Genomic DNA, 13,837 nt, shown 5'->3' with positions numbered 1-13,837 from the left:
TTGATGAATTTTCTTGTGCTGGAATCTGGTACTGAGACAACCATATTTCCCCAGCGAAGTCGATCAGCCTCAGGCCGTTTGGCGATGTTTCGTCATGGAGGCTGCATTTTCCGACTGTTGTGCCAAAGACACCTTCTTTACCCACCCTGGCGTTAAAATCGCCAAGCACGATTTTGACATCGTGGCGGGGGCAGCGCTCATAGGAACGTTCTAGGCGCTCATGGAAAGCATCTTTGGTCATATCGTCCTTCTCTTCCGTTGTGGCGTGGGCGCAAATCAGCGATATGTTGAAGAACCTCGCTTTGATGCGGATTGTGGCAAGACGTTCATCCACCGGGGTGAATGCCAGGACTTGGCGACGGAGTCTCTCTCCCACCACAAATCCAAAACCAAATTTGCGCTCCTTTATATGGCCGCTGTAGTAGATGTAACAAGGACCCACCTTCGTCCGTTCTTGTCCCGTCCATCGCAATTCTTGGATGGCGGTGATGTCGGCCTTTAGTTGTTTGAGGACATCAACCAGCTGGGCAGAGGCACCTTCCCAATTAAGGGTCCGGACATTCCAGGTGCATGCCCTCAAATCATGATCCTTAGTACGTTTGCAGGGGTCGTCATCAAACGGGGGGTTTCTCTTGTCTGTTGGCATCCCCTTGTTCTAAAACCGGAAGTCGTGAGCTGCTTGAGTCATATGTAAAAGAATCGTTCCTGGCCACTCCCAAGTGAATGGCAATCAGAAACTTTCCTCACTTGCGTGAACTTCTACATATGACCCCATCCCCCATGGCTACATAAAAATGTATGTACATATATAAAAATTTTGCGAAGTAAATAAATAAAACTGTGTATAAAACTATATTTAACAACTTTTTGAAAAATGTATGTTTTAATAAAAATTTCTATAACTCGAAGTCTCTCTAACTCGAAGTTTTTTTTGTGCATTATGATGATTCGAGTTAGAGAAGTTCCACTGTATATAAATAAAAATCAGTTGCTGTTAGTCGAGAACTACTGAACCGATTTGGCTAGTTTTAGTCTTGAAATGTTCATGGATATCTAGGGAAATAAATAATTTGTAAGTACGTATGTACATATAAATTATTTGTTGCTCGTTAATCTCGCTGAAAGTCGAGAATAGCAGAACCGATTTGGTTAATTTTAGTCTTCAAATATCCAGGGAGTACAGGGGAGGTTAAAAAGTAAACAAATATGGAAGAAATGCTAGAAAGATTGTAATAACATAATTTTATTTCAGTTGACAACATAAATAAAAAAAACATACTAAAAATATTTTGAAGGTTATCATTGTTGCTTTGTTAAGACATTTTTTTAAGTTATATTATAATTTTTTGATAATTGTATTTGATTTAAATTATGAAAATTGTAAAATTCCAAAAATGTCTTCGTTGCATAAAATTTTTTTCGCAAATAAATACTTTTCAACTCAATATCAATTAAACATTCTTTTCTTTTCAAAACTAATAATTTCACGCAAGGCAACGCTTGCGGGGTCAGCTAGTACTATATATGTATATCGCTACATACATATATTTGTTATAATAGAATTCAAAATTTTTTAGGTTCCAACCAGCCAGCCAACACGACTCTTTTCATTCATGAATCCATTGGCAATGGAAATATGGTTATACGTGCTTGCTGCATATGTTCTTGTTTCACTTACTCTATTTGTGATGGCGCGATTTTCGCCATATGAATGGAATAATCCACATCCTTACGTGAAAGAATCTGATATTGTTGAAAATCAATTCTCCGTCTCAAACAGTTTTTGGTTTATAACCGGTACGTTTCTACGACAAGGATCCGGTTTAAATCCCAAGGTAAGTGTTTCAAGTTCACAATAAGGTAATTCGAATTTTGTTATTGTTTACATTTGAATGTTGTAACTGATGATGTAAGTACACTTGAAATATACCAACATTTGTATGTCTAAATCTACAGTGATGAACAAAAGTATTGGCACAGCAAGATACTTTGTCTTTAGTACTGGTTTTTACCACTTATATAATAAGTTTCAAATACAAAAAACAATCCTTAGTTAGGGCGAGTAATTATCAATTATATTTCATTTAATTCATTTAATTATCTCTTATATTTACTTAATGGTAGTTATAAAACAAAAAAAAGTACTCATTTTAGCGAAACAAAAGTATTGGCACACTCCATACAAATATAAAGAAAACAAGAACAAAGTAGTAAATTATATAAAAAATGAATATTTTATGACCAAGCCCTTTTGCTTAATGACTGCTTCCAGCCGGTTTGGCATTGATGAAACCAATTTTTGTGTTGTTTCTGCTCCAATATTCAGGACATGCAACCCCACACAATCACCCCTCCACCGCCATGTTTAACAGTAGCAGCAATGTTCTTTTTTTGCAATTCGGTGTTAGGCTTTCTCCATACAGTTTGTCGACCATCAGATTGAAATATATTGAATTTACTCTCATCTGAGAAGAGTACACTGTCCCAAAAGTCCCTTGGCTTGCTTATGTACTCCTTCGCATAAGCTAAACGCTTCGTTTGGTTCGCTTTCGAAATGAGAGGTTTACGTCTAGCTACGCGAGAACTGTAATCAGCTTCATGCAGTGTCCTCCGGACCGTTATTGGATGGATATCTTTTCCCATCTCTTCCTTAACTTCCGCAGCGATTTGTGTGGATGATATTCTGGGGTTCTTTTTTACCTTCGTGTCTATTTGGCTACGTTCGCGATCACTTAAAGCCTTGGGCCGGCCTGTTCGTTTTTCGCTTTGCAAAGATGCAGCACCTCTGAAACGTTGAATAATACTCCGTATAGTATATCGGCTTCTGTCCATCATTTCACCAATCTCAGCTTACGATTTACCCTGATTATGCAAATATAATATTATTTTTCGCTGAGATACGTTGGTTTCACATTTTTTGCAACCCATTTTAATAAAAGTCAATCAAATTTTAACTACAAAATAAAAGCACACTGATTTTTTAAATTTGATTTCTTACAACAACACATGTGGTTGTGTATACATAACGGTACTATAAAAAAGAGTTGCCATAATTAATAAAAATTAAACGAAATAGCATAATTTTATAGAGTGTGCCAATACTTTTGTTTCGCTAAAATGAGTACTTTTTTTTGTTTTATAACTACCATTAAGTAAATATGAGAGATAATTAAATGAATTAAAGGAAATATAATTGATAATTACTCGCCCTAACTAAGGATTTTTTTTTTGTATTTAAAACTTATTACAGTGGCTCACAGCTTATTTCGTGTAAGCAACAATTTTGATAATACTGATATGAAATTAATATTTTTTGCTCTGAACTAAATGAACGAATGATGCAATTATATTGATAATTTAGTTTTAAATACAAAACATGTAAACAAATTTACGAAAGTATTCAAATTCAATATTTTATTAAACAAAAACCAAAAACACTCATAATTCATGGGTCACAGATTATTTCGTGTGATATAAAAATTCTTACTAAAAAGTAAACAAAAATAAAATTTCAATATTTTGTGGAAAAGCCTTTTTGCTCGATTACAGCTTTCATGCGGTTTTGCATTGATTCCACCAATTTTTTTGTATAATTTGGCGATATTTTACCCCACTCTTCCTTCAAAGCCGCTTTTAGAGTTTGGACGCTAGAAATGTGGCGTTTTCTAATATTAATTTCCAGAATGTGCCATACATTTTCAATAACGTTCAAATCTGGTGACTGTGCAGGTGTTTGGACGAGGTGTGGACAATTCCAAATGAGCCAAGTTTGTACAAGACCAGATTTATGTTTAGGGTCGTTGTCCTGGTAGAAGCGAAAAGTGTCACGTAAACCCAGGTCTTCTGCACTTTGAAGGAAATTTTGCTTCAGTAAGTCTAGGTACACTTCTTTATTCATAGTGGAGTCTATAAACTCCAATCTACCAACGCCTGCAGATGACATACACCCCAAACCATTACATGACCGCCACCATGTTTTACTGTTGCGCGTAAATTTTTTGTTTGGAGCTCAGTATTTGGTTTCCGCCATACGTATGCTTTACCATCTGACGCAAAAAGATTAAACTTGCTCTCATCCGCGAAAATAACCGTATTCCAAAAAGCATTGTCCTTGTTTAAATGGTCTTTTGCGAACTGTAAACGGGCTTTCTTATTTTTCTTATTTATAAAAGGCTTATTCCGTGCTGTTCGCCCATGAAAATTGGAATCCCTTAATATTCTGCGCACAGTTCTGGATGACATTTTTTGCCGAGAAACATTTCAACATCTTTGGTCACCGCTGGAGCACTTAACATTGGTACTTTTTTAATTTTTTTAAAATCCACCTCTCATCCGTTTCATTAAAAATTTTATTAGGAGCCTTTCGACCATTGTTATGCACGCGATTTTCACGAACAAAGCGCTGAATTATATATTGAACTGTAGGTGAACTTAAATCAACCATTTCAGCAATTTGTTTTTGCGTTTTTCCACTTTGAAAATGTTTAATAACTAATTCGCGTTTTTCAATTGAAGTGCGTGGACCCATGTTGATATACCGCGTAATTGCAACTGATCTGCATTGTTTTTAGAACATAAACTGCTTCTAAAGTGCCCTGGAGACGATCAAATAATTGCGTCAAACAGTGCATATGTGTTAGTGATGTTCAATCATGTGTTGCTCGCAATCGTTCAAATTAACACGTCAAACATCAGTTTAGTTTTGAGCTCGTAACGAACGGTCATCATGTCATCGTCGGATGATGAAGATCTATTATTGGCATGTGCTGCAATTCTTATGAAAAAAAATTTCTCAATTTTTGTATTATTTTATATTATTTAGTTTATTTTATTATATTTGATTTTACTTTATTTTATTTTATTATTTTAATTTATTTTATTATTTTATTTTATTTTATTTTATTTTATTTTATTTATTTATTTATTTATTTTATTTTATTTTATTTTATTTTATTTTATTTTATTTTATTTATTTATTTTATTTTTTTAATTTAATTTAATTTAATTTTATTTATTTAATTTAATTTAATTGAATTTAATTTATTTATTTTAAATTATTTATTTATTTTATTTTATTTAATTTTATTTTATTTTATTTTTTTCTTTTATTTTATTTTATTTAATTTAATTTAATTTAATTTTATTTTATTTATTTATTTTATTTTTTTTTTATTTAAATTTTTGATTTTCATCAAACAGAGCCGACAACAGGTCGGTGTAGCGTACGTGTAGCCGACGAGAGCCGACGACACCAACACACTTAAAGTGTTTGACGCAATTATTTGATCGTCTCCAAGGCACTTTAAGTATTCATAGTTCACTCTTTGATTTACCGTTAGTTTTCTGCATCCGTTATTTGCATGTATCACATGAACGAAAATCGACACACGAAATAAGCTGTGACCCATGAATTATGAGTGTTTTTGGTTTTTGTTTAATAAAATATTGAATTTTCATACTTTCGTAAATTTGTTTACATGTTTTGTATTTAAAACTAAATTATCAATATAATTGCATCATTCGTTAATTTAGTTCAGAGCAAAAAATATTAATTTCATATCAGTATTATCAAAATTGTTGCTTACACGAAATAAGCTGAGAGCGACTGTATATAAGTGGTAAAAAACAGTGCTAAAGTCAAAGTATCTTGCTGTGCCAATACTTTTGTTCATCACTGTATATGTAGTATAAATATTCAAAAACTTGAGTGGGAAGGGAATTAGGAGGGGTAACCTAACCTAACCTAGGAGGGATAGTAGGAGAATGGAGCGAACAATATGCAAGGCCTATTCACCTTTGGCATAATGTTAAAATCCTAACCCTACAAATAAAAAAACACAAGAGTCAGGAAAACGATTCCGAGCTCCAGAGATTGCTTTAAGCAAGAAAACGGCTAAGCGGCATTCCTTAAGGAAGCGATAGCTTGGGCGGGACTGTAATGAACCATCAGTTTCAAGGCCCGGCTACAAGAGGACCAGTTGCGAGGCAGTGGAGTGAAGGAGTAGATGTGACTCGCTTCGAAAAGTTGTTTTACTTCTGGCCACCAACTAATCAGTGGAAAGTGACGAAGGGGTCCAACAGAATGTGAAAGAAGATGAGCATGTATATATACCATAGCGGCTGAATGTGGTTCTTCTCAGGAGGACAATATGTTATAGTTAAAGCTGGTCGTCAGACCACTATGGTAACATATCTCATACTTATTGAGTTTCATACTCGCACCGTATACAACACTCGGGCTAGATTGGCAATGCGACCGAAAAAATATCAAAAAAATGTATAAAATATAAACACAATATTTTCAGGACCAGGCAATCTTCACACAGACGGTACATTAACTTAATGAGTTCCTTTCAGTATAACAGGTCAAAATTGTTGAAGTAACAGATTGTGCCAACGCAATTAATAGACTCTTAGTGGAAAACTTCCTTAACACCATCTGTGTAACCGGACATTGAAACAATTAATAATAAATTGACGAATTTGACTGCTCAGAGCAGCCGGCAATGCAATTTCCTTAATCTGTCCTAGACCTTTTCCTCTTCAGGGCTGTTTAAAGCAATTGACGTTAGAGAAACATCTTTGGTCTGGGGATACAACCCACAGATATGCTGATGAGCCCCAAATGAATTGCAGTCAGAACCACTGGAGATATCAGAATGAAGCTTGGCACTAATAGTACAGTGAAGGTAACATCACATGAGAACCTCAGATGAATAATTTATTTAACGAAAATATAGGTAAATCTCTGAGATATTTTATAGAAATTCAGAGAACATCTTTTTCTTCTAATAATGGGTCTCAGTGTCAATAATAGGCGAAATCAGTTCATAACTTCCACCAAGCTCCCATATACCTAACATCTGATGGGCTTTATACCGTATATCTCTTAGGATAGTCTTGGATATAATGTAGCTTTGTGGTGAAAAAATAGTGAAATCGGTTGAGGAGTTGTCATCCTTCATATACTATATACAACAGCTCTTAATCTTAATTGTTCAATATAAAGTTTTGCCAAATCATGACAATATTATGTAATATATGTGTTTTTCTTCAATTTCGTACATCTTACTTATAGGCAGTATCAACTCGTATTGTTGGTGGGATTTGGTGGTTCTTTACACTAATTATTATATCATCATATACGGCTAATTTGGCTGCATTCCTAACGGTAGAACGTATGATAACTCCAATCGAGGGCGCCTCGGATTTAGCTGAGCAAACTGATATTTCATATGGAACCTTGGAAGGAGGATCAACAATGACATTTTTTAGGGTAGCTATTTATTTCATTGCGAGATAGAATGTATTGTATAAATGTATATGTAAATAATGTATTACTCTAAAAATCTAACGATTTCAGGTAACCGAACACGAAGGCCTTGATAACGCTGATGAGAGGCAATGATGAACGCTCTTTTAAAACTGAAAGACACATATTGCCTTGTCACTAACTCTGTCTGTCCTAATTCCATTTTAAATAAACTTTTCCATCATCTGCCCTTTTTCTTTGGGTATGAATTGTCTGAAACTTTCGCTTTTAGCCAACTACATATCTTTAATATAGAATGTTAGGTTGGATCTGAACTCCTCCCAGCTTCCATTAAGCCAGGGACAGCTAGATCAGTTCACATACTTTTATTGCAGAAATTCAATGTACCATATGGGCAGTTTCTGATCTACTTCAAAATAGTTTGTGATATGCGCACAGTCCAGAATTTGAGTTATTATTTTTTTTTAAGTGAAAACTTCTTATGGCGCGTTGGGCACTTTTGTGGGTGAGCATTTTCAGTCGTTCTCGCGGCAGATGAGATTTTACACAGATATACTCCGCGTGCATTTTTATAATATATGTATACTATACGTGCTCTTTGCATTGGCATTCGTTCGTGCCCTCGAGACAGACGAGATTGAGAGTTTTTTATATTTATTTTATAAATGAATATTAAACGGAAAATTTATTTATTTAAATATTTCATTTGACTTGTGTTGCTGCTATGGTATTGTGATATATGTATTTCCCAATGCCATTATAATGGACAAACAATAATAATGGCTGCCGTTTATATTTCACCAAAACAGTCTTTACAAGCAATACGAGAGTTCTTGTATTCAAATTTATTCTAAAGCTGCTTCAGCACTATTTATGATGAAAATTAATTGAAGATTTGATCATTATCCTATGATTTTAAGTGGAGATTTCAATATATACTTTGCAGATGTCAAAAATCAAATCAATCATTAATTGAATTTTTACATGAACGTTTTGATTTAACGATGTCAAATGATCGCAATCTTAGCACAACAAAATACAAAACTACTATTGATGCAGTATTCACAAGCAATATAAATAGATTTAAATCAAAATTGTTCATTTCATACTTTAGTTACCATAGACCTATTGTTTCAGTTTTAGAATTTGATGAAAATCCTGATAATGATGATGTAAGAGTTGTTGAAATTATGGATGAGAATTGATAAATTTTGTATTTGCTATTTACTAATATTTACTCATTTAAATAAAACCACTTCCTTCGAATATAGTTTCTATATTTACATATATACTTCATGTCCATTCAGAAAGTGCCCACATTGCCTTGATAAACTTGATTTTTTATGTACAATTTCTCATGTCGCGAGCGCACCTAAAAATGCTCACCAAAAAAAGTGCCCAACGTGCCATAAGTTCAAGTTTTCACTTCTGCCTGCACTCCCGGAGTGCAACCCCACTAGGTTTTTCAAAAGAAACCTTATATTGGATCATAAACGAAGATAATTCAAGAATCAATAATTTCTTCTTATGCCTGACCTTGCTTGGTCCGTAATTAAATTTAAGTAATTAATATATCGTTATTTTTATAGGATTCAAAAATCGACACTTACCAAAAGATGTGGCAATATATGGAAGCCCGTCGTTCGTCGGTGTTTGTAAAGACTTATGAAGAAGGCATTAAACGTGTCATTGAGGGGAATTATGCCTTTCTAATGGAGTCGACCATGCTAGATTACGCCGTACAACGTGACTGTAACCTAACACAAATTGGCGGGCTACTCGATTCGAAAGGGTACGGAATTGCCACACCAAAAGGTTCAACCTGGCGTGATCCCATATCTTTGGCGATTTTGGAATTACAAGAGAAAGGAATCATACAAATATTGTATGATAAATGGTGGAAAAATACTGGTGACGTTTGCAATCGGGATGAAAAAAGTAAAGAGTCGAAAGCAAATGCATTGGGCGTAGAAAATATAGGTAAAAGTGGCATAGATAATAATTACATATAAATACTTATACTAATCATAATTCGTTCAATGAAGGCGGTGTTTTCGTAGTTTTACTATGTGGCTTAGCTTTAGCAGTTGTTGTTGCCATTTTAGAGTTTTGTTGGAACTCCAAAAAGACTTTACAGTTGACCGAAACACAAATATTGTGTTCTGAAATGGCAGAAGAGTTGAGATATGCGACACATTGTCATGAGTCCAAACAACGGCAATCCCTAAAGGGTAGCTCTGCGAAATTCCCACCGGACTCCACTTACGTGCCAGCCGATACAGGGAGTGTTATACCAAATAGGGGTGGGGTGCATTACAATTATTTTGATTAGTTATGTAAGTAAGTATAATTATTTTAAAGCATAGTAAGTCAGTAAGTTTACATATTCAAATTGTATTATAAACTTATATAATTTTATGATAACTATAAATATATTTTGAAAAACACTTTTGTCTTTTATTTATGCCTTTTCGTAAAACTGAATGCAAAATTTTGCCTTTAAAGGTGTGTTCTTGATATAAAGTGGCTTAAATATTTTGCGAAATGATCCAAAAACAGGTAAAAAAATCAAAATTAGGCTGCTGGAGATCATACGAACCGCACGACCGTTCATTTTATCTGGTGTGAATTATTGTGGACCTTTCATACTGTGAATAGGAACGAAAGGCTGTACACTTCGAAGTAGTAGACGACCTGTCGGCATAGACCTTTCTAAACGCTTTCAATCGTTTCATTAGCAGACGCAGTTCTTGTTGTGATTTAAAAAGTAATAATTGAAACTGTATTTGTTGGTGCTAATCGAATATTGATTGAGGATAGTGCAGAGTGGCAGCGTGAGTCAGTAGTCCATAGGCACCGGCACATTTTGGTATTCCATCCATTCCACTGAAAAAATTATCTTAACTAAAAAGTAATGCCGACTCATTTCCGTCGTTCGAATGTTTTATCAGCAATAACACACGTTAAGTAAGAAAAATTTTCGAAGAGGACTCTATTCGTGCAAATAAATCGTTTATGTATGAGGTCCTTCCATTCCTTCGTTAGGTTAACTTCAAAGGCTGACTCTCCGACAGCTGTCCCATTGGATGACAGCTGAAGCCAATGCATTGTGATGCCAAAAGACTGCTAGGCATCGAACGCAAAGAAGATCCAAAGAAAGAAGGATTGATCGATAAATTTGAGCACTTTGTTCTTATCGCATTATTTGTATCAAGACAAACAGAATAAATTGATTTAAACTTGATGGATTCTGTTAAGTTTGACTTTACTTAAAAAGTTATTACAACTACAACTTACTAACTCGTTCATAGCGTAACTAGGAGGGTTAAGTAGATGTAGATCGAAAATCAACGCTTACCTTCTAATTGTTAGCCACGCCCTTATTTTCAAAATGGCAACATGCTAATTCATCCGCTAGCATACCACAATAAACACTGCGCCCTGCCTAATGCTTGTTACAGTGTTTCTATTTTTTTCTCAGTTGAGGACTAAATACAATGACAAGTCATTGTTGCTCTCTTTTTACTTATAAACAAAATAGTGTAATTCTTTTCAACTGCAATCAAGTGTGTAAGCGCGTGCAGCACAAAATAAAACTCACTCTAACGGAAACGAACATGAAATACCCTGGTCCCTATTGAATATGTGTATGTATGAACGAAACAAATTTAGTCAAATTTACAAATTCACCATTAAACAAGTAAGGAAAGGCTAAGTTCGGGTGCAACCGAACATTAAATTTATTGAATTTATTGAAGAAATTTTGTTAAGATAACACACAAATTTACCTATAAATTCGGCATAAAGTTTAATAGAATAACAATTTCCTCTGAATTACATTAAATTGTCAGAGAGATTTATCCATATTTTCGGTTAAAATTTACCCTTAGACGCGGAGTTCAACATGTTCGTAACAGGGGCCTTGAAAAGTTATAGTCCGTTTTCGACAATTTTTTCTCAAGTCAAGCCAGAGATGATATGCACTATTTGTGTAAAGTTTTATTCCGCTATCTTCATTGGTTCCTTATGTATACATTATAAAGTGAAGGAATCAGATGTAATTAAAACTTGAGTTATAAGGAAAGTAGTCGTGGTTGTGAACCGATTTCATCCATTTTTCACATGTGTAATCAGGGTGTCAAGAAAGTGTTATGTACCGAATTTCATTGAAATTTGTCGAGTAGTTCTTGAGATATGGTTTTTGACCCATAAGTGGGCGATGCCACGCCCATTTTCCATTTTGTAAAAAAATCTCAGTGCAGCTTCCTTCTGCCATTTCTTCTGTAAAATTTGTGTTTCTGACGTTTCTCGTTAGTGATTTCAACCTAACCTTTGTATGGGAGGTGGGCGTGGTTATTATCCGATTTCTTTCATTTTTGGACTGTATAAGGAAACGGCTAAACGAAACGACTGCAGAAAGTTTGGTTTATATAGCTTTATTGGTTTGCGAGTTATATATAAAAAACCTATTTGAGGGCGGGGTCACGGCCACTTTTCCAAAAAAAATACATCCAAATGTGCCCCTCCTTAATACGATCCTATGTTTCAAATTTTATTTTTATAACTTTATTTATGGCTTAGTTATGACACTTTATGTGTTTCCGGTTTTCGCCATTTTGTGGGCGTGGCAGTGGTCTGATTTGCCCATTTTCGAAAGCCCTCTCACGGTCCCAAGGAACATGTGTTCCAAGTTACATTTTTCACCGAAAATATAGGTAAATCCCTCAGATATTTTTATGTAATTCATTCCCTCTGAATTTTTTTCTTGTAACAGTTTCTCTCTGTACCTGAAATGGTAAAAATCGGGTCATAACTTCCCCCAGATCCCATATACCTAATTATGGGTAATATAAAATTAAGTGAGTGTATTGCTTCGATACATTGTATCTTGGTGGTGAAAACGAGTGTAATCGGTTTAGGAATTACCTCAGTCCCCATATACTATTTATGATGATTTTCGTTATTCTTTTGAACTTTATACCGAATATATGGGTCGAATTGTGTTATCTTTATAAAATTACATCAATAAATTGCGAGAGTATAAAATGTTCGGTTACACCCGAACTTAAACCTTCCTTACTTGTTTGTAGATATTGATATGCTATTTAATACTGAAGAACATAATTTTGTTCTTTCATCAATAGTTTTCACAGCGTATTGCGACGAAAGACGTTTCAGGGCACTTTTTTACACCTTGGATCACGTTAGTTAAGTTTCGATTTCGCCCATTTTCAATACCAACCTCCTCAGAGTGCTAAGGAATATGTGTTCCAAGTTTCATTAAGATATCTCAATTTTTACTCAAGTTGTCCGTTGCACGGACAGACATTCGGATTTCAACTCCACTCGTCACCCTGATCATTTATATATATATAACCCCATATCTAACTCATTTATTTCTTGGTGACACAAACAACCGTTATGTGAACAAAACTATAATACTCTGTGCAACATGTTGCGAGAGTATAACAAGGGTGTGGCTAAACACCAGCAGATAATCGTTTATCCTGACTTAGCTACGCGTCGTCAGAGTATAATAGTTTTATACACACGGTTGCTTGTAACTTCTAAAACTCAACGAATTGGATGTACAGTTGTATGGGCTAGACCCTCTACTAAGTTTTTTGTAGGGTGGAATATGGGCGAAATCGGTTCACAACTTCGCTTACTTCCCATAAAACTCAATTTGGAATTCTTCTGATTCGTTCACTTTATAATACATATATACATTAAGAGCAAATGAAGGTAGCGGAAAAAACTTTACACAAATGTTTTATTTGAGCTGTGAGTTGTGGAAAAATTGTCAAAATCGGACCATGACTTTTCAAGGCCTCTGATATAGAACATAAAGAACTCAGTGCCTAAAAGTAATTTTTCACCGAAAATATAGGTAAATCTCTCAGATATTTTAATGTAATTCATTCCGTCTGAATTTTTTTATAACAGTTCGTCTCTGTACCAAAAATGGTTAAAATCGGGTCATAACTTCCCCCAGATCCCATATACCTAATTATAAGTAATATAAAATTAAGTGGGCGTATAGTCTTTGATATATTGTATCTTGGTGGTGAAAACGAGTGAAATCGGTTTAGGAATTAGCTCAGTTCCCATATACTATATATGACGATTTTCGTTATTCTATTAAACTTTATGCCGAATATATGGGTCGAATTGTGTTATCTTTATTCTACATCAATAAATTGCGAGAGTAAAAAATGTTCGGTTGCACCCGAACTTAGCCTTTCCTTACTTGTTTTCAAATATTTTCAAAAAGGCAACACAATAAACACTGTTTCAACCTAATGCTTATGTTGTTAGCATGCTTCTATTTTTTTCTTAGTTTAGCATTAAATACATTGACAAGTCATTGTTGCTCTCTTTTCACTTGTAAACAAATTTGTGTAATTCTTTTCAACTCTAATCAAGCGCAAAAGCGCGTGCAGCACGAAATATGTTCGGACGGAAACGAACAAATTACGAACATAAAGCTTTCTAGTAAATTCTTTTCAATGTACGTGTTTGTAAGAAACAAAAAAAAATTAGTCATGTTTACGAACTCACCAT

General features: G+C 34.5%; 1 protein-coding gene across 1 annotated transcript in view; it reads left to right on the top strand.

Moving 5' to 3' along the window:
• Positions 1 to 9,720, top strand: part of LOC105220512 (glutamate receptor ionotropic, kainate 2-like) — a 41,571-nt gene extending 31,851 nt beyond the window's left edge. Inside the window, exons 12-15 of the mRNA XM_054235377.1 lie at positions 1,578 to 1,835; positions 7,079 to 7,276; positions 8,863 to 9,253; positions 9,319 to 9,720. Coding sequence (XP_054091352.1) covers positions 1,578 to 1,835; positions 7,079 to 7,276; positions 8,863 to 9,253; positions 9,319 to 9,605 — 1,134 coding nt within the window. The 3' untranslated portion in view covers positions 9,606 to 9,720. The remainder of the gene's footprint in view (positions 1 to 1,577; positions 1,836 to 7,078; positions 7,277 to 8,862; positions 9,254 to 9,318) is intronic.
• Positions 9,721 to 13,837: the final 4,117 nt, after the last annotated feature.

The sequence above is a fragment of the Zeugodacus cucurbitae genome, chromosome X, assembly GCF_028554725.1.
Source record: "Zeugodacus cucurbitae isolate PBARC_wt_2022May chromosome X, idZeuCucr1.2, whole genome shotgun sequence".
In the NCBI taxonomy this organism is placed as follows: Eukaryota; Metazoa; Arthropoda; class Insecta; order Diptera; family Tephritidae; genus Zeugodacus; species Zeugodacus cucurbitae.
Note: the sequence above shows the minus strand (reverse complement) of the source record. Positions and strands in the feature narration are given on the sequence as shown.